General features: G+C 36.7%; 1 protein-coding gene across 5 annotated transcripts in view; it reads right to left on the bottom strand.

Moving 5' to 3' along the window:
- ANO5 (anoctamin 5) overlaps positions 1 to 20800 on the bottom strand; it is a 112704-nt gene that overhangs the window by 37841 nt on the left and 54063 nt on the right. For 3 of the 5 annotated variants that reach the window (XM_036932724.2, XM_036932725.2, XM_036932726.2), the window contains 4 exons: positions 12563 to 12676; positions 7593 to 7661; positions 6258 to 6542; positions 1190 to 1303 (listed from right to left, as the gene is read on the bottom strand). In XM_036932724.2, the coding sequence (XP_036788619.2) occupies positions 1190 to 1303; positions 6258 to 6542; positions 7593 to 7661; positions 12563 to 12676 (582 nt within the window). Of the gene's footprint in view, positions 1 to 1189; positions 1304 to 6257; positions 6543 to 7592; positions 7662 to 12562; positions 12677 to 15140; positions 15183 to 20800 lie in introns of all 5 variants that reach the window. The other 2 variants (XM_036932722.2, XM_036932723.2) reach the window with 1 other exon arrangement.

Below are 20800 nucleotides of genomic sequence, written 5' to 3'. Positions count from 1 at the left end.
GGAAAGCTGCACAACAGTTTAAGTTCTGGAAAAGACAGACTTCAGTTTTGGGATTTGGAAACTCTTATAGCAATATTACCTTTAAAAACATGGGCAATGGTTTAGATGCTACTTGTTGAAATGAAAATAATTGGTTTTTCTATATTCCTAAGGAATGTATTTCTAAAAAAAAAGAGAGATCATTAAAAATTCTCTAGGAAGGACCTATATGGAAAGTATTCTGTTAAGTATTATTGGAACACAGCCATGAGTCCAAGCCTCCAGACTAGGAATTTCTGGGAAATACAGCATGTGTACAACTGCAAAACATGATAGACTTTAGTCCCTAAAGAAGATTCCGACAAACTGAGACTCAGAAGAATGATTCTTTGGGGTTGGTGGGTCATTGAACAAAAATATTGAACTTTATAAGTTCAATAAAGAACTAATATTTTATATGCTAGACCCATTCAACCAAACCTGAAAACTTGGCTTGACAACCAAGACAGCCTGGCTTCTGGGGTTTCTGAAGGAAACCTTTCCTTTCAGATATTCAGTGCTTAACTTTCACCACCTGTTGGCAGTAGACATCATGTGGCTGGATGTATATAAACTACTGTGAGATCAGATCTTGGAACTTTCTTTTGCTTCTGTTTCATGCTTCCATACAGGAATTACCTTGGAGATACTGCAGGTTCCATTCCAGACCATGGCAATGAAACAAATACCACAATAAAGCAAAGCACAATAAAACAAGGTATGCTTGTAATTAAAACCAATTATTGTCTTCAATGAATGAATACATGAACACATATAATTTAAATCCTTTACGGCTTCAGAACTTTACAAATGAGAAAAGATCTTATGGATTCAGGAAATTTCTAAATATTATGTTCTAAAGAGTACTTATAACTGCTATTTTAAAAGTAAATTCTAAAGAAAATTCATCTGCGATGGCAGTATTTTTTAAAAATGAATTTGCATTGAAACTCCCATGTAAAGAGGTATTAACTATGTGTTTCAGCATAGCTGGTAATGTTCTTAGCTTGGAACTAGGGAGTCTCTGGGGATTTTCCCAACATAAGAGAGAATCAAGCAACCTGTCATAAAAGAGGAGGCAAACAGAAGCTTCTCTCTCCCAACAAGGTGACCTCTGAATGTGGGAGATGGAAAAACAGGCTCAGTATTTCAAAACCAAGCTTTTACTTACATCATGGAGTGGATAGGCAGCTGAGTAAGTGTGAGAAGTTAGTAGTCTTTCAATCCCAAATTTTTTCTTTCCCTCTTCAATGCCAAAAGGACACCGTGAGAGAATATAATAAACCTACAAGGTAAGCATAGAGACACACATTTCAGAACTTTGTTTTCCACCCTTTTTTTCTATCACAATTTAACAATGTCCACTCTGAATGCAGATATGGCTCTGATTACAGAGGGAACCTTCCCTTTGTTGTTTGGGGAATATGCAGAGGGTGGAATTGTGTGAAGTTTTGCAAGTATTTAGCTCCTGGATATGAGAGCTCCCTATTTATTCCCATGGGGAGGGAGGGACTGTATCACAAAGTATTTTGTTTCTCCTGTCCAAAGCTCCTCTGGGAGTTCCTTGTGCCAGAACTCCTACTATAAGGAGGGCTTCAGTCACTAATACCTAATACCTCTGGTTCTGACAGTTTAGTTAGGGGAATATGGAGTAGAACTGATACTTAGTCAAGCAGTCAAGTTACTCTGGTGATTCATTCTGGACTTTTTCCTGATATATGAATTGATTAACTCAAGATTATCAGCTACAAGTAATCTGCAATCACTTATGTCTTTACACCAATTTTCTCCTCCCATGTAATTTGGTGTCCACCAGTCTTGTATTTCTCTCAAGTCAGTCTTACATGCTTTTTGTCTACCAGCAACTTTTCAGATTTTCTGCTTCTCTGACTGCTGAATCTGATCTTTTTAGCACTGTTTTAGATCTATTTCCCTTGTCCCCCTTTTTTACATTTTATTATTTAAGGAATTGTTGATCAGAATGGTTGTCATTCTTGAACCACCATTATCTAACCTAGTTATTCATTTTAAATGTAGCTTAATATCCCATCTTGGTAGATAAATCATAAATTATGCAAGGGAGTTTTAATTTTTATAAATAATATGATAAATATTAACTATTTTACATACTTCGGATTGTATATTTAGGAAAGATTCACCCAAAATAAGAACCCTGAGTCTTAGGGTGCAACAAAGTGGAAAATCTCACTCTGCCAGACATTGAGACTTATTATTATAAAGCTATGGTAAAAACTATAGCACAGTATTGTCAAACAAAAAGAAACATCAACTTAGGGGAAAAAAAAAGACTACTCAAAAAGATTATTGCAAAAGGGTGAAGGAGAATATTGTAGTAGATCTGCAAGTATCTGTAAAGGGAGGAAAAAACCTTCCTTTTCTAGGGAGAGGTAAGCCAGGTTCAGAGTGTCTTTCTTTATGTTAAGGAAGGCTACTCTACATGACAGTGTGGGCTCAGGTTGAGGATACATCAAGGTTTAGCGTCCAATAGGGAGGGAAAAGTTTAAATTTTGGTCAATTCAGCTAAATACTTTGTTTTGATGGATCAGTGGGGGATAAATAGTTCAACTAACTATTTATGAAACAAAGAATAGCTTTGTAGAAGGCCTGTAGGTCTTACTATAAAGTAATAATAGAAGGAGAAAATTAAAGTTAAGTAGAGATCTAAAAGAAACTGAAATATTTCCTTGGTGCCTAAAAGGAAAGACACTTTGTGTGCATTTTTTCTCTTGGAGCATTCATTCCTTTAGAGAACTTGTGATCATGAATTATTCCCTTATCTCTTTGAGATGTATGTAAAACTTTTTTAAAGCTAAATAAACCTCTTGCCCATTGGACAACCCAGGAGGATTTAGGTTGTCTGGCAGCCATCTCTTCTATATGCAAACCTCAAGAAATATGGCATCCCTACCTCCATCTCCAGGGGAAGCAGCCTGGGCACCTGGCTCCAAGCTCTAACTGCCTGCTTAACATAGAGACATGAGAAATTTTATTTTTTCTTTGCATAAAGACAACGAACATAGATGTACATCTCAATTACCAGGTGAATGTAGGATGAACTACATGGCAAATGGTGCTATTATATCAAACTAGGTATAGGCAGTTATATATGAATAGTCTTTAAACCACATGGAGAAGGGTGAATTCTTTACAGTGAGCAGTTACCCAGAATGAGAAGAGAAGGGGGTTTCTTTAACTGCCCCTGTTTTCCAGGACTATAGAACTCAGGTACAGTTCAACATGGTCAGTACTGACACAAAAAAAGACAAAGAAATCAAAACATCAGAGAATCATGGGCATCAAAGCATCATGAGCTCAGAAGGAGTCTTATGAACATATATACTTGAATTATGACAAAGCTGGAACTGTAAAACAGTATGAAAAGTTGAATATTTTCAATAACGGGTACAAATCAAATGACTAACATATGGGAGAAAAAAATCAACCTCTGTCTTGTACCACACACAAAAATTAATTCCAGGTGGATGTAGTTCTCAATATGAAAAATAAAATAATACAACTTACAGAAGTTAAAAAAGGAAATTAACTTCATGATCGTAGTGGTTAAAGAATAAGAGCATTATTCATAAAGTAAAGGCTTGAGAAAGTGTACTATATTAAAATTAAAAACATCTGTTTTTAATCTGTTACTCAAAAGAAACCATTAAAAGAAAGAAAAGGGAGGCACAAAAGTAGGAAAGGATCAGTAACATATAAAATGAATAAAAGGCTTATAAAAAGAATATATGAACATTCCTACAAGTCAAAAAGTAAAGGCAAGTCCTAATTAAAAAAACAGACAGGAGACTTTAGCAGGGACTTCACAGAGTGTTTATCTAAATTCCCAATAAACATACACAAGGTCAATTTCACTTATATCAGAGAAATGCAAATGAAAATCAGACACATACACAAATAAAGTTCCATACAAAGCAGTGAAAATGAATTAACAAAGCTTTTGAAGAGCTAATTTAATCACCAAAATAAGTGTTGCACTAAGGAAGCCAGACTCAAAAGAATACATACTGTATTGATTTCATATTTATAAATTTTTAAGAACAGGGTAACTAATCTCTGCTGTCAGATGTTCGAGTCAACCTCCACTGAGGATGGGAATAGTGACTGGGAGGAGGCACTAGGGCTTCCGGGGACTAGGAAGGTTTTTTCTTTGAACTGGGTGGTTGTGTTCATTTTGTTGTAATTCAGTGAGCTGTATGTTTACGACTTGTGGGCCTATCTCTATTTATGTTATGTTATAATTCAAGAAAGTAAAAGAAAGATTGTTGATTTCTAGTGTCAACAAACATATATGGAAAACTATTCACTCTCATATACTATTACTAGGACTCTAAATTAGTACATCTTTTTGTAAAGGGTGATAGTGTAATACACATAAAATTTTAAATGCTCATGGCCTTACATCCATAACTTTTACTTGTGATATCTACGTTGTAGAATAATTTACATATATGCTGCAATATATAAATACAGGTTGTAAACTGCAGAACTGTTTATAATATCAGAAAAGTTGGAAACAAACTCAATGGCTGTCAGAAGTGGACATGTATAACAAAATATATGTCACAGCTATATCTTAGATGTTATGAAACATATATCATGAGGCTCAAATGTAATAATGATTATGAAGATGCTTTGAAAGGTATTAAATTCTATGGCAACATTAAGATACTCTTGTAATATGTTCAGTTTGTACATACACAAACCACAGTGTTCTGGATGAGGATAGAAATGGAGGGACTTTTCTATATGATCTCCCACATAACTTCCTCAACAGAGTACAAATAATATTGCTCCCCTATAAAAAAGGCGAAATCGTTGTGTTTTAATGCTGAATTAATCTAAGGCACTCTTCACAAAGAACAAGATAAATGGATACTGACATTTCTATACCTGATCAAGTTCCTAACTGGTAAGTACAGATTCATTGGTTTTTTGTTAGTAACTTTACAAAGTATCTCAAGTACATTAAGTTTGCAGAGTGCAGCACATAGATTTTCATTTGATTCTTACAATAATGCCTGTATTAATTTTTTTTTCTCTGTGTTAAGAGAGGTTATATTATATAGAAAGTAGCACAGTTATGACTTGAAACCAGGTCTTCTGATTTCATGTCATATGCTTTTTATTCCCTGAAATGTTGCTTCTTAGGTTTGTTTTTCCTAATCCTGGTAAGAAAAGGGAGAAAATCTCAAGTCTGTGGATCTACATTTTTATACAAAAATTCTAGGCATTACATTTTGTTTAATATTCCTGTCAGTGAATTTTTAAAAAATAGATTTAGGAACTAGAAAGAATGATAATTTAGAAATTCTTCTTAGACACTTAAAAGTGCTGAACCTAAAGAAAATAGTATCCCTAATTGCTTAGGGTAAGACAGTAAGCAATCTCAAGGGGAAGGGTCCCGTGACTGTTAGGGCCCTGTAGCTACATTCACAGGTGAGAGACAGAAGGGGTAACAGCAGCAAAGAACCTAAATCATTTTCCTCTAAAGTCAGAATAACGGTATTATTTGACACTTATCAAGCACTTACTATGTTCCATAAATTGTTCAAAGCTTTTTGTACCTTAACTCATTTACTTCTCAGGGCAACCTGTGAGAGGGATATTATTCCTGTCTTAAAATAAAGAAACAGTGGCACAGAAACATGATTCTTTGGGGAGGGGTTTTTAGTGGGAAACTTAAAAGATCCTAGGACTATATATGAAGAGGAAGTAGTATTATCCGAAAGACTGAAAATGGTTCTAAATGAAAGGGAAAAAGTTCTGAGGTGTCAAAAATGCTACTATATATAAAGAAATTAAAACATTACATTTCCATTTGGAATGACCAGTACTCCTCCTACTACGCACTGAGTTTATAAAACCAAACTCTAAGATTCTAAAAACATTTTACAAAGATCTTACAAAACCAAAGTCCTCTGGGTCTCAATTAAGAGCTTTCTCCAGTATCGCAAGCTGCCTTTCTTTACCGTGTCCACACTGTTAACCATTTGTTTTTAAACAACATCCTGGGTACTAGGGAGGTTAACAGGTTTAAGCGGTCGAGGCGAATCCCCAAACTTACCAATACTAACAAACACTCATTGAAATGGACACAGAAACACTCGCAGACACAGGTTTGCACATGCACAAGTCCCCAAGCACACAGAGGCACATCGACCTCCCTGGAAGGGACGTGCCCAAAGGTCTTCTCTACCTACAATTCGGTTTCTGGCTGAGGATGGGAAGAAGCTTGACTCGTCTTCAATGAGGAAGAGCTCCTGCCGATGTCTGGTGAACTGGGCCGTGAAGTATTCAGGATGAGGATGCTTCACATTCCTCGGGAGCTTCAGAGGCCCGAGCATATAGCTAAATGGGATTCTCTCGGCTCGGGGGAAGTCACTTTCCTTAATGGGCATTTTTATCCCCAGCACTTCAGCATAAGTAACCAATACTTCCCAAGGGGCATGGATCTTGACAAAAAAAGTTCTTCCATCTTCAGAGTTCTGTATAAAAAGGAGGCAAAATAACAGAAAGCTTACTAATCTCAGTGTTACTAAGCTGACTAGAGAAACAAAATTTTACAAAACTTCACACAAATTAAAGATGTCACAGCATTTTGAATTACTGAAATTTTCAACGGAACTTTATATTATATGTATATAATACTTACATATACATGTATGTATGTGAGTATATGTTTGCACATGTGTGTGTAACAGAGACAAAAAGAGCATTTTTAAAAATATATTTCAGGGTCAATGTATACTAGCCTGAAATCCAGACACATACGTAGTTCTGGGCAATCTCTTTAGCTTTTAGCAACTAGCTATGAGCTCTGAATTTTGCTTGCGGTGTATGAGGAATACATACAACAGATAAGATGTACTCACTCTTCTTACCCAGCTTCTATGCATAGACTAACCAGAGGAAGAATTTTAGGCAATAAGGGTCCATTAGACAGGAGAAGAGAAATTAAGTTACAGATTGTGTGGTGTAGTACAAATTTGTTAGTTCAGTGCAAACAAGAATAAGTAAGAACTAGAGTATTAATTTAAAAATAGAGAGTATTAGATTACAGTTCATGGGCAGAGGGGGATCTAAAATAGGTTTTTAAAAATTATTTTGAAGGAAATTCTAGAAAACCAGTAGATGCAGGAATTAAAAAAAAACTTGTCACACTCATGAACAGAAAAAGTGGCTTAAAAAGCAAGTTGTGCTGCGAGATAGGTTAACTTAGGGTGGCCGATTATAGGGAGCTTTCAAAATGAGAGATATGAAACAAAACCATGTCCTCACTTTCTCTATATCCTGTATAGAATTATGTCTGGCTAGTTTGAAAGTGTTCCATTCATCATCTCATACTCAGAGTACGGTCCTACTTAACCCACCTGGAAGAGCCATGCCCCACAATCCCCAGCGTACGCACCCACACCTGCAGCCAAAAAAAGCTATTGCCTTGCTTCCAAACACAAAGCCTACCCAGTCAAAGGCCACTGCAGGAGGAAACCACTTAAAACACCAAGATTCTGGTATAAATTAACAATTACACTTACCCTTTTATCTTCAATTTCCAACTCAAGACCTGTTTTTCTGAGATTTTCTTCAAACTCTTTTCTCCTTTCCTGTGGAAAGATAAATCAGTAGAGTTATGTAAAGCACTTCTATTTTCCCAATGATAAACAGACTTGTTACACAATGACTGCCTCCAGATGGTCCTCCACCCCTCCCCTATGGTTGTATATTGAAGTGCTCCATGTATCACCCCCATCTTAGTGCTATGATGTGCACTGCTTTTTACCTGTACTGTAATCCTTAGATATAACTAGGAATAATCTCCAGGGAATGTGCAGGACCTCTTTCTGAAAAAAGGCATAAAACCTTACTGAATAACATAAAATAACAAACTTGATAGGGAGACATATACTCCTAGTTGGGAAGACTCAGTAGTCTCAAGATATCAGTACTCATCAAATAAATGATATATTTAATGCAATTTTTAAGCCAAAATATCATCAGGACTTTTTATTCTTGAAGAATAGAATAGCTTCACTTGGGAAAAGTAAAATTAAATTAAATTAAATGCAAATAATCATTACTTGTGCGCTTTAATTCAATGCCCTTTTGAAAAATCTTTTGGCTTTCATTAAAATTTAAGTGTGAAAAAATTTCATAGTAACTGAAACTTTACAAAGCTTCACTAGGATACTATGGGATGCTTCTCCTCAAATGGATATATACTACCTTGAGGTATCTTCAACTTTACAAGAAATTGAAGATAATGTTAACGTGCTCTTTCTCTCCACTTGCGAAGCTTACTTCGTGAGAATAGGTCTATGTTAGTGGTACAGGTGGTCCTTCTCAGCTACTTTCCATAATTGCCCTTCTCCATGTTACCAGAGTAAGGCAGAGTGCAAACTTCCAGGAAACCAAGAAAAAAAGGTCAGCGTGGGAAGCACTCAAACCAGTACAGTGACAGCGAATGCTTTTGCAAGGGGTATGGTCACCAATTTTGCTCTTCAACAAAATTGAAGAGTGAGCTAATAAGATTGACAATTTAACATTGCTTTTATGATAAATAACAGTAATTTGGGGACAGAATTTAGGAGTTCAAAAAGTAAGAAAACTGCTAAAACAATTATCTTTCTATTCTAATCTACTTATTTATCTGAACAAGCTTACTTTATACTCATATACAAAAGCAAAAGAGGAATGTGGTTAAAGTGGAACCATCTCATTCTAAGAGTAATTCCCATTCATGTATAAATAAAGAAAATAGTTTTTAAAGCCCTCCTGTCCAGCTCATTAATTGACACACTTATACTAAGTTTACTTTTTATTTTTAATAATTACTTGTCAAATTTTGTAACATATTCCATGTTTTATCAGTTATGCACTTGTGCAACTGTAAAACAGAAATTCACAATGAAAAAAAAAGTTCAAGGCTTAGACTTTTGTGGTTAAAAGGAATAAAAACATTCTATGCATACACATATATTTGTTGCGGCAAACTTATGATTGAACAAACAATAAAAGACATCCAAAGATAAAACATTTACATTAGGAAAATTTTTGTGGGGAAAATGGAATGGAAATTTTAGGTGAAGGAGAAAAATAAATGATTTAAAATTTCTGGTGTTATAAAAAAAAGATTTCTTCCTATATTCCCTATAATTCATGTTTTTAATGAATGGTGGTGACTGAGAGATTTCTGTGTATTTATGTTCTGTGAATATATTATAAAAAGTGATTTAACTGGGCCATTTACAGTATTTTGTAAATTCCATCCTTTGTAACTACTGAAATGTATGATGAATAACTGCAGATAGGTAAGCCTTGTAGATTGATCAGGACTTGGGGGGAAATTCAGGAGTTCACTTTAGACTGGCTGAGTGAAATGTCTATGAGAATTCTAAGGAGAGATGCAGAACCGTGATATTGGGAAGAAGTATGGACTGGAAAAGTAATCTTTGGAATTAGCAGAGATGTGGTTTTAAAACTGTGGAAGGGGATGTATCATCAAAGAAATGCACGTAGGTTAAGAAAAGAAGATTAAGGAGTAGACCCTGAGGCCCTACAATAATAAGGGATCAGGGAGAAGAAAGGATTGAGAAGAAGCAACTAGGGAATATGGAAGCAAGAGAAAAACTAAGAGAATGTGAAGTTGTGAAAGCTGAGGGAAGGACATACAAAATAGAGAAGGGAATGACAATTTGTGGCAAATGCTGTCAACAGGTCAAGTGAGATGAGAGTTGAGACTTGATCATCGGATTTATTTATATGAAGATGAGCAGAGCAGTTGAGGGGGAGGGGAATGCATGATAAGAATGGGTTTTTAGCAAAATGGGTAGACAGGAAATTGAAAAATGGATAGCAGCTGGCAGAGAAACAGATCAAGAGAAGGTTTTTGTTTTTGCTTTTTTAAAAAAATATTGGAATAATTAACATCACAGTTGTTAAAGGAAACTGCCCAATAAAGAACAACACAAAATATAATTTAGGAGAGAAAGGAAAGAATTTTAAGAGCAATATCCCTAAGTAGGTGTACATTAAGAATTAATATAACAGGCTTGAAACTGCTGTCCTTAGAAAGGCCTATCTGCAAAGCTGGCTCTGGTGTCTAGGAACTTGGTTTCAGGAGGGTTCCTACTTTCAGAACTGATAAGAGTGACTCATTTTATCTGAACTACACAAACAATGTAGTTTATGCTGAACATCTGTGTTCCTGCTGTTCAACTATGAAATGTTGGCATGTGCTAGGCAGAAGGTTACCAGCCCCCAATAAAATCCTAGGATACTGAGTCTTTAAAGAGCTTTCCTAGTAGTCTACACTTCACATGTTGTCTGTGTCATACATTGTTACTGGCGGAATTAAGTGCATCCTGCATCAGTCCCACTGGGAGAGGACTCTTATAAAATTGCTCCTGGTTTTCTCTTGATCTTGCCCCATGCATCTTTCACCTTTGCTGATTTTGCTTTGTAATATTTCACTGCAGTAAAACAAAGCCATTGAGTATGACCATGTATTGGTTCTATGAGACCTTCTAATGAATCACCAAACCTGGGAGGGGGGTTTTGGTGATGCCTGTTTAGTAGGCAAGAAGAAATGGAATCAAGAGCACAAGTGGAGGTGTTGGCTTTAGACAGAAGTATAGTTCGTTTATAGTAACAGGAAGAAAGGTAGATTATACAGGTGGAGATGCTGGCGGTGGACAAATGCAGTAATGGAATTGAGAATTTCTCTTCTACTTGCTTCAGTTTTCTCATTGAAGTAGAAAAATATAGTCAGCTAAGCTTGAAAATGGGAAGGAAGAAAGTAATAGAGGTGTAAGGAGAGAGAAAAGTTATAAAACATTCATCCAGGAGAGTGAGAAACTAAGTAGAACAGAATAGTATGATTGTTAGACAGCATTAAGGAGCCAGCTGAGGTCCATGGGCACAAATTAGGTAAAATCGGGAACTGGATTGTATGCCTTTTTTGCATGATTCTGGCATAGAGAAGGTGGAAAGTTGGGTTTAACCAAACTTGTTTTGCCAAGTAAGTACAATTGGAAAAGGGCACCAGATTTTCTGGCATATGTAATAGAGTGATTACATTTGTTGACTGTGAAATTTAAGCTTATAAGCATAGGAAAGAGATGGATAAGGAAAGGCAATAAAAAGGGGTTAAGGTAATTGTATCTCATTGGTTAACTGTATCTTAATTGGTTCTGGGGCAGCTGAAGGAAGAAGGGTACTACTGGTCAGCAAGACTTGAGGGCTTGGTCAGAGAGTTGGGTGCCTGGAATGGTATTAATATTTGTAGTTATTAGAAATGACAAGTTCTAGAGGAATGAATGGCTGAGTTAGAGACTAAGTTAATTGAAAAAAGTAGTTCAAGGAACAGAGAGGCTAGGATGCCAAAATAATCATCTATGTATGCATTGAGATTATCAGTAATTTAAGAGTGGGGTATTTGGAGACAAAGATAGTGAACCAGGTACTAAAACTATTGAGAAATAAAAGGGAAGACCCAGGGACTGATTAATGATAACAACGATGGAGTGTGGTGATAAATCTGATGAGAGTTTAAAGCTCAGAAATCTGGGGGATAAGGGAAGGAGCAGGGACTATAACCAACAATAAGATATAAGGAGGGCAGACATTAACCCATCTCCAGAAAAGGATCTAAAAGGAAATACCACCACCATTAGAGAGAACTGTTGGGGAAGGAAAGGGACCTCAATGAAGAGCCAGGCTTGAAGGAGACATTCAGAGAAGACATGGAAATGATGATAATGAGTTTCAGAGGTCTGGGTAGAAGGGTTTCCAGGGAAAGGGTGGAAGAAAGGGACATAAATGAGTATGTACAGGGTCCTATGGGGATAGTTTCTATAAATTTATATTTTTATTTTCTATGACCATTTCCTATGTAAGTTATGTTCATAAATGTGTATGTATGCTTATGCATATAGATTAATGTATTATTTAATTATTTCAAAGATCCTATATTTATTGAGCATCCATTAAGCTCCAAGCACTGTTATATGCATTTGGGTACAGAGCAATGAGCAAGATAGAGTCCTTGGTCTTATGAACTGAATTTATGGTGTTAGATGAGTTAAAAAGCTCAGTAAGTGATGTGTTACAATGAAAAGAAAATAGGATAAGGACTAGATCATAACATGAAGGCTATTTCAGATAGAATGGATTAGCCAGACATTTTCAAAATAAAAATTGCACATGAAAGGTAAATATTATATTCAGTAATACACCTCAAATTTGGGTGGTCACATCTAATACTGAAAGTGAGCTGTATAAAAATATTTAACATCACTTGGAAAAAGTTAAAAAGAAGTTAAGTGTCCAAAATGTCCAAAAAATAGACTTTGCACATGTATGTATTGTTAGGGTGCCTATTTTACAGTCTTTTCACTTAGTTTCAGCTTTCAGTAACACTTCAGAGGCCTCTGAGTTCTACAAAGTAATTCAATGGGAAAAGCCCTGCTGCTTCTGTTTTTCCCGTTGCTCTCCCGTAAGTACTTACCGCCTTTATGTCTGCTTCTTTCTTCATGTCATCGACGTAGGAAAGCACAAAATCAATCTGCCTAGTCCCGTCTCGAAAGAAGATTGAATCTTTGCTTTGTCTGTCTTTTTCAAACTGCAAGAGACACACGACACAACTTCAAATTATAGTTTTATTTCCAAATGGTAAACACATGAAAGGAATTAGCTAAAATTTGGCCACTTATTTTTCTCAGTCCTGAAATGGCAGGTGAGGACAGATAAGCAGCATTTTCATCAATGGGAAATTAAGCTTGTTTTAGAAAGTGAAGTTCCATAAAGGAGATGTTTACAAACAATGAAGACTCAAGACAAAGCTAAGCATATCAGCTACGTGCATACACGACAAAATGCTACAATTGTACCAAAATGTAAAATGAATATATGTACATATTGATCCCAGAGTGCATAACCAGAGAGAGACTGTTACCATCATTAAACAACATACCAATTAGTCCAACAAATAATTCAGGGCCACCACTACTCTGGGATGTAATTAATTATAAACCAATGAATGATTCTTCCTGCAAGAAAATAAACTTGTAATAATGCTTATAATATGTTTTCACAAAATCACCACTTTCTAATTCAATTTTCTAAGTTAAAATAAAACAAGATGCAGTTAAAAATTAGAAAGCAGGTAGCTTGCCAGCTAGTTTCACTTCAAATAAACTCTCATGCAAACCTCCTTCAAGATCACTACCCTAAGTGAGCCAAAATCAATTCTCTAAATTTGTGTTATCAATTCTCTCAGTATTTGTAAGTCAAACTTACAAACCCAACTTTCACATGTTGAATAATTCATTAATTCCTTCCCTTTCAAAAGTGCAAAAACACTAAAGAGTTTCAGAAAGAAGATATTTTATGTTTCACTGATTTGGTCTTCTTCAGAGTTTATATGTAACAGAATACTTGGAATAGCCCACATATGAATACTTAGAATGATGCAAACAGGTTGCATGGGATGGCAGGGAGCTCTCTAACTCTACGATGCCAAGTTTTAATATAGGCAACTTCCCAATTGCTTCAGCTAATGTGTGAATGGGGGATTGGGTGTTTTTAATGTTCATAACCGGTATCTATATTAGTTTATGACTTTCTTTTATTGTGTTCTATGTTGTTTGATTCTGCCAAGTCAGGCCAGGCAGCATCACCCATAAAAAGGAATAGATGTAGATCGTCATGCAATAAGACAAAAATCTCATTTGATCTGTCATCTATGAACACAGTAACTGCATTTTATCTGTATGAATGTATAGCTGTGTCTCTGAAACTAGCTCTCAGTGCACAGAAGGAAATGAGTGGAAAAATAAACAAGTAAAAACAGGAAATTTAAAGGTTAAATATCAAAATATAGTAAGCCAAATGTTATGTCTGAGTTCTCTGTACTCCAATAAGGACACATAGTCATCTCCCCTTTCCTAAAAAAAAGTAAAAGGACCTGAGAAAACTCAAACTGTACCTTGATTGTAAATCACTAAAAAAAAGGGAAAAGTAAACAAAACAAAAAAATTATCTGAAGTCTTGCAAATCATCATAGTACTAGCATATCTTATGAGATTCACCAAAACTTGTGGATACCAACTGGAGCAGAAAAAAAAAAAAAACTAATTAGACTAAATATGATCAAAATAAAAAATAAGAGGGAAAGCAGCCAATAATCCTTTTGCTCTAAGTTTGTGACAGCCACTTTCTTATTGTTTGGAGAAGCTACATCTAGGTCCACAAAGAGAAGTTCTGGTGACAGAAGATGTGCACAAAGAAGTCAGCAAAAATCACACTAACAGTGTTTGACTATTAGGGAATAAACAAAGTAGCTAAAAGAATAGTGACTCCAATTATTTTTCGGACTGTTCAGTCAAAATGGGTATATATACTTGCCTTCTCTGAAAGCCAAGGCTACCTAGGAAACTTCAGATTTACATCATTATGTAATGCCCTAGCTTCAAAAATATTTAACACACTGAGAAATCATGGGTAGCCTTGTAAATCACCATGAGGTACTGTCTCAGGACTGTTAACAAAAACTGGTTGAGCCCCAAGTGGGACAGAAAAATCTGATAATTTTGCTACAAATAAGTTAATACTATTAAAACACATCATTCTTTAGCTTTGTTCAAGACATGACATTAAGATCATACTTTACAATGCATGTGTTTATATTTGATTTTTTTCTTAGAAATGACTACTTATGATTAGGCACACATCTGAGTGGCTTTTCTTTGAATGAGGTTGTTTTTCTGAGGTTTATAGACCTGGATTCCTGATAAGGGTTCATAAATCTCAGAAACTGTATGTAAATTGTGTATGTGTGCATGTAATATACATGTGGATGTGTACATATGTGTGTATATATACACACAATACATTTTTTAGGAAAAGGGACCATATCTTTAGTAAAATTGAAAAAAAGTTAAGAATCACCATTCTAAAACCTCAATTGTCTCAGGACTACTCAGTGGCAGTGCCCCAAATCAGTAGTATTCACTGAAATAACAATGACTCAGGCTATTACTGCAGTCATCTAGAGCATAAGCAGCATCATTCAGCACTGGTTTTACCATAAGACGCCGCCTCAGGAACAAATTGAATCGCTTTGCAGGCTGTGAAACAATCAATAGAGAGTTAGCAAATCCTGCCCAGGATGAAAGATAAGGTTACCCCAAAACAGACATGCAAACAAACTTTCAGTGCGATCATGCATGTGAATATGAATGTGTGTGTGTGTGTGTGTGTGTGGTGTTTAAAGTTGGAGGGTGGGAGAAGTTAATAAGAAGGAAAATAAGAAAAATAGGAAAAAAAATAATAAAGCATAAAGAAAAAAAAAAACGGAACTTCAAAATAAATATCCCTAAGCCCTTTACACAGTGATTTTAAATAATACATAACTGTGTGATTATATTAAGGAAGGAGAGGGGAAAAGAAGTAATGAAGGAAAACGTGGAATAATGGAAATGTAAAGTGAAATAGGTACTCTGTTATGTATGCCTGTGTATGTCAGGCAAAGGAAGCAAAGCTACTACAATTGTACTGAGACTAAGTAAGGTGTGGAAAGTTCACCCAATACTGTAAGATTTTTCACAACCTCCCAAAATAATGGGGGAAAGAAGGAAAAGTCATTCTCTTATTTAACTGATGAGCAGTCTTCAGTCTTTGGTTATCATGACCATTATTTTTTAAAACACCAAGGCAATTACCTAAGAACACCTGGCATCATCAATGATATTTTAAAGAGAACCAGTCTTACAGCACAAAAGGCAACTATTGTGTGGATGTTATAGTATAATGCAATGATAAATAACCTCACAAAATTGTCAATAAAGAGTTTCAGTTCTTGTCATGAAAAGTTTTGCTTAAACTGTTGTTTTCTTGGAATAGGTTAAAGAGACCTAAGCAACTGGTGGCCATTGGAGTGAAAAATCCCTGTTCTGTAAACAAATGAGCATACTCTGTACAGATGCAAAAACACAACGGATCAAGATGGGAGTTGGTCATTATATAAAGCATATTTTAAACTATATCCTTCTTTTGAGCTGAGATTTTCCACTCCAAGCACTTCAATTACCTTCGGATCTTTCATGAAATTCACAAGTTACTGTTTTTCTAAGATGTTTTCCCTAAATTCGTACAGAATTAAGGGAAATAAAAGAGTCATACAGTAAGGAGTCATGCAGGGCCACATGGTGACTTTCATGGCCCTGGCCTTTTGTGGGCTCCTGCCTCCATTACATTTTTTAAATTTAAACAAAAATAAATACTACCATGTTCTTTTGTTGTTATTTTATTCTGATTTTAAGAGAAATTAAAACATTTATGTGGCCTCCAAAAAGTATCATGGACCCTAGGAGGCATGGTGCCTACTGTGCATGAATGATAAGCTGGCCCTGGGGTCATGGGTTAACTAAGCACCACCACATTCCAGAGATGCAGAAAGTGCAGGGTATAAAAGGTTACCTAGGTGACTGGTAAAAAGCCTCTGAGATAAATACATTTAATATCAGGTTAGTTTGCAGCTTTTTCAATACACACAGTATATTCATGATATAAAAACCAATGGGATCAATACTAGCAGTTGATCCTGAAAAAGTATTTACTCAATGGTCAATATTTTTTAAACCTGACTTTAAATGCATTAAATGAAGATCACCAAAGGACTTTGTTACTAAAGGATAAAATTAACATTCTATACACCAAAGTTTTAGAATTAGTAACTTTATTACTTATTTACATCATGTGTTGAATATGCTCACTTTTTATAAAAAATGGTTAACACTGAAAAAAGTTTTTTTAAACCTCTTAAAAATCATTTTAATATTTTTAAAATTTAATATTTTAAAAATAATTCCTATTTCCTTGTTCCCTCAATGAGTACTTGGTGGTGTATTTATTTCTGATGTTGTCTAAGCACTGAATTTTTTAGTATAGCAAGTGGTTATATTTAAGACATTTTTCATAATACCACAATATTAAAATACATTTTCATATATTATACTTTTTACAACCACAACTTTGGGTAAGTAATTTCTATTCATTAAATTTAATCTAGTTTATTTACAAAAATATATTTTAGGTGGGGCGGAAGATGGCGGCGTGAGTAGAGCAGCGGAAATCTCCTCCCAAAACAACATATATCTATGAAAATATAACAAAGACAACCCTTCCTAGAATAAAGACCAGAGGACACAGGACAATATCCAGACCACATCCGGACCTGAGAGAACCCAGCGCCTCGCGAAGGGGGTAAGATACAAGCCCCGGCCCCGCGGGAGCCGAGCGCCCCTCCCCCCAGCTCCCGGCGGGAGAAGAGCAGGCAGAGCGGGAGGGAGACGGAGCCCAGGACTGCCGAACACCCAGCCCCCACCATCCGGGACAGAGTGCAGGGCCCTCGATACTGGGAAAACAGGGCAGCAAGAACAGTGAGCAGGCACTGGAGGCTGGGCGACAGAGGACATAAGAAAAGCGCGCGACCATTTTTTTTTTTGAGTTTTTGCTGCTTTGTTTTGGCGAGCGCTTTTTGGAAGTCTTAAAGGGACAGGGACCCCAATATTAGGGAAACAGGGCAGAAAGACCGGTGAGCAGAGGCCTGAGGCTGGCACCGGAGAATAAAGAAAAACGAACGACCACCATTTTTTTTTTAATTAAAATTTTTTTTTTTTTTTTATTAAAAAAAATTTTTTTTTCTTGTTTTTTTTTGTGGTCGTTGTTTTGTTTTGGCGGGTGCTTTTTGGAAGTCTTAAAGGGGCAGGGCGGGCCACTTAATCCAGAGGTAGGGAATCCGGGATCTCTGGGCACCCTAACCCCTGGGCTGCAGGGAGCAGGGAGGCCCCTTACGGAGATAAATAGCCTCCCAGCCGCTCCTGCTCCAAGGCGACTCCACCATTTTGGAGTAGCTGCCGGAGCCAGGCCACGCCCACAGCAACAGCGGAGATTAACTCCATAGCAGCCCGGCAGGAAGCAGAAACCCTGTCTGCGCGCAGCTGCGCAGCACAAGCCACTAGAGGCCGCTGTTCTCCCAGGAGAGGAGGGCCACAAACCAACAAGAAAGGAAGTCCTTCCAGCCGTCACTCGTCCCAGTTCTGCAGACTATTCCTATCACCATGAAAAGGCAAAGCTACAGGCAGACAAAGATCACAGAGACAACACCAGAGAAGGAGACAGACCTAACCACTCTTCCTGACAAAGAATTCAAAATAAGAATCATAAACATGCTGACAGAGATGCAGAGAAACACGCAAGAAAAATGGGATGAAGTCCGGAAAGAGATCACAGATGCCAGAAAGGAGATCGCAGAAATGAAACAAACTCTGGAAGGGTTTATAAGCAGAATGGATAGAATGCAAGAGGCCATTGATGGAATTGAAATCAGAGAACAGGAACGCATAGAAGCTGACATAGAGAGAGACAAAAGGATCTCCAGGAATGAAACAATATTAAGAGAACTGTGTGACCAATCTAAAAGGAGCAATATCCGTATTATAGGGGTCCCAGAAGAAGAAGAGAGAGGCAAAGAGATGGAAAGTATCTTAGAAGAAATAATTGCTGAAAACTTCCCCACACTGGGGGAGGAAGTAATCAAACAGACCACGGAAATACACAGAACCCCCAACAGAAAGGATCCAAGAAGGGCAACACCAAGACACATAATAATTAAAATGGCAAAGATCAAGGACAAGGAAAGAGTGTTAAAGGCAGCTAGAGAGAAAAAGGTCACCTATAAAGGGAAACCCATCAGGCTAACGTCAGATTTCTCAACAGAAACCCTACAGGCCAGAAGAGAATGGCATGATATATTTAATACAATGAAACAGAAGGGCCTTGAACCAAGGATACTGTATCCAGCACGACTATCATTCAAATATGACGGTGGGATTAAACAATTCCCAGACAAACAAAAGCTGAGGGAATTTGCTTTCCACAAACCACCTCTACAGAACATCTTACAGGGACTGCTCTAGATGGGAGCACTCCTAGAAAGAGCACAGCACAAAACACCCAACATATGAAGAATCGAGGAGGAGGAACAAGAAGGGAGAGAAGAAAAGAATCTCCAGACAGTGTATATAACAGCTCAATAAGCGAGCTAAGTTAGGCAGTAAGATACTAAAGAGGCTAACCTTGAACCTTTGGTAACCACGAATTTAAAGCCTGCAATGGCAATAAGTACATATCTTTCAATAGTCACCCTAAATGTTAATGGGTTGAATGCACCAATCAAAAGACACAGAGTAACAGAATGGATAAAAAAGCAAGACCCATCTATATGCTGCTTACAAGAAACTCACCTCAAACCCAAAGACATGTACAGACTAAAAGTCAAGGGATGGAAAAACATATTTCAAGCAAACAACAGTGAGAAGAAAGCAGGGGTTGCAGTACTAATATCAGACAAAATAGACTTCAAAACAAAGAAAGTAACAAGAGATAAAGAAGGACACTACATAATGATAAAGGGCTCAGTCAAACAAGAGGATATAACCATTCTAAATATATATGCACCCAACACAGGAGCACCAGCATATGTGAAACAAATACTAACAGAACTAAAGGGGGATATAGACTGCAATGCATTCATTCTAGGAGACTTCAACACACCACTCACCCCAAAGGATAGATCCACTGGGCAGAAAATAAGTAAGGACACGGAAGCACTGAACAACACAGTAGAGCAGATGGACCTAATAGACATCTATAGAACTCTACATCCAAAAGCAGCGGGATATACATTCTTCTCAAGTGCACATGGAACATTCTCCAGAATAGACCACATACTAGGCCACAAAAAGAGCCTCAGAAAATTCCAAAAGATTGAAATCCTACCAACCAACTTTTCAGACCACAAAGGCATAAAACTAGAAATAAACTGTACAAAGAAAGCAAAGAGGCTCACGAACACATGGAGGCTTAACAACACGCTCCTAAATAATCAATGGATCAATGACCAAATCAAAATGGAGATCCAGCAATATATGGAAACAAATGACAACAACAACACTAAGCCCCAACTTCTGTGGGACACAGCAAAAGCAGTCTTAAGAGGAAAGTATATAGCAATCCAAGCATATTTAAAAAAGGAAGAGCAATCCCAAATGAATGGTCTAATGTCACAATTATCGAAATTGGAAAAAGAAGAACAGATGAGGCCTAAGGTCAGCAGAAGGAGGGACATAATAAAGATCAGAGAAGAAATAAATAAAATTGAGAAGAATAAAACAATAGCAAAAATCAATGAAACCAAGAGCTGGTTCTTCGAGAAAATAAACAAAATAGATAAGCCTCTAGCCAGACTTATTAAGAAGAAAAGAGAGTCAACACAAATCAACAGTATCAGAAACGAGAAAGGAAAAATCACGACGGACCCCACGGAAATGCAAAGAATTATTGGAGAATACTATGAAAACCTATATGCTAACAAGCTGGGAAACCTAGGAGAAATGGACAACTTCCTAGAAAAATATAACCTTCCAAGATTGACCCAGGAAGAAACAGAAAATCTAAACAGACCAATTACCAGCAACGAAATTGAAGAGGTAATCAAAAAACTACCAAAGAACAAAACCCCCGGGCCAGATGGATTTACCTCGGAATTTTATCAGACATACAGGGAAGACATAATACCCATTCTCCTTAGAGTTTTCCAAAAAATAGAGGAGGAGGGGATACTCCCAAACTCATTCTATGAAGCTAACATCACCCTAATACCAAAACCAGGCAAAGACCCCAC

The sequence above is a fragment of the Manis pentadactyla genome, chromosome 9 (assembly GCF_030020395.1).
Source record: "Manis pentadactyla isolate mManPen7 chromosome 9, mManPen7.hap1, whole genome shotgun sequence".
In the NCBI taxonomy this organism is placed as follows: Eukaryota; Metazoa; Chordata; class Mammalia; order Pholidota; family Manidae; genus Manis; species Manis pentadactyla.
Note: the sequence above shows the minus strand (reverse complement) of the source record. Positions and strands in the feature narration are given on the sequence as shown.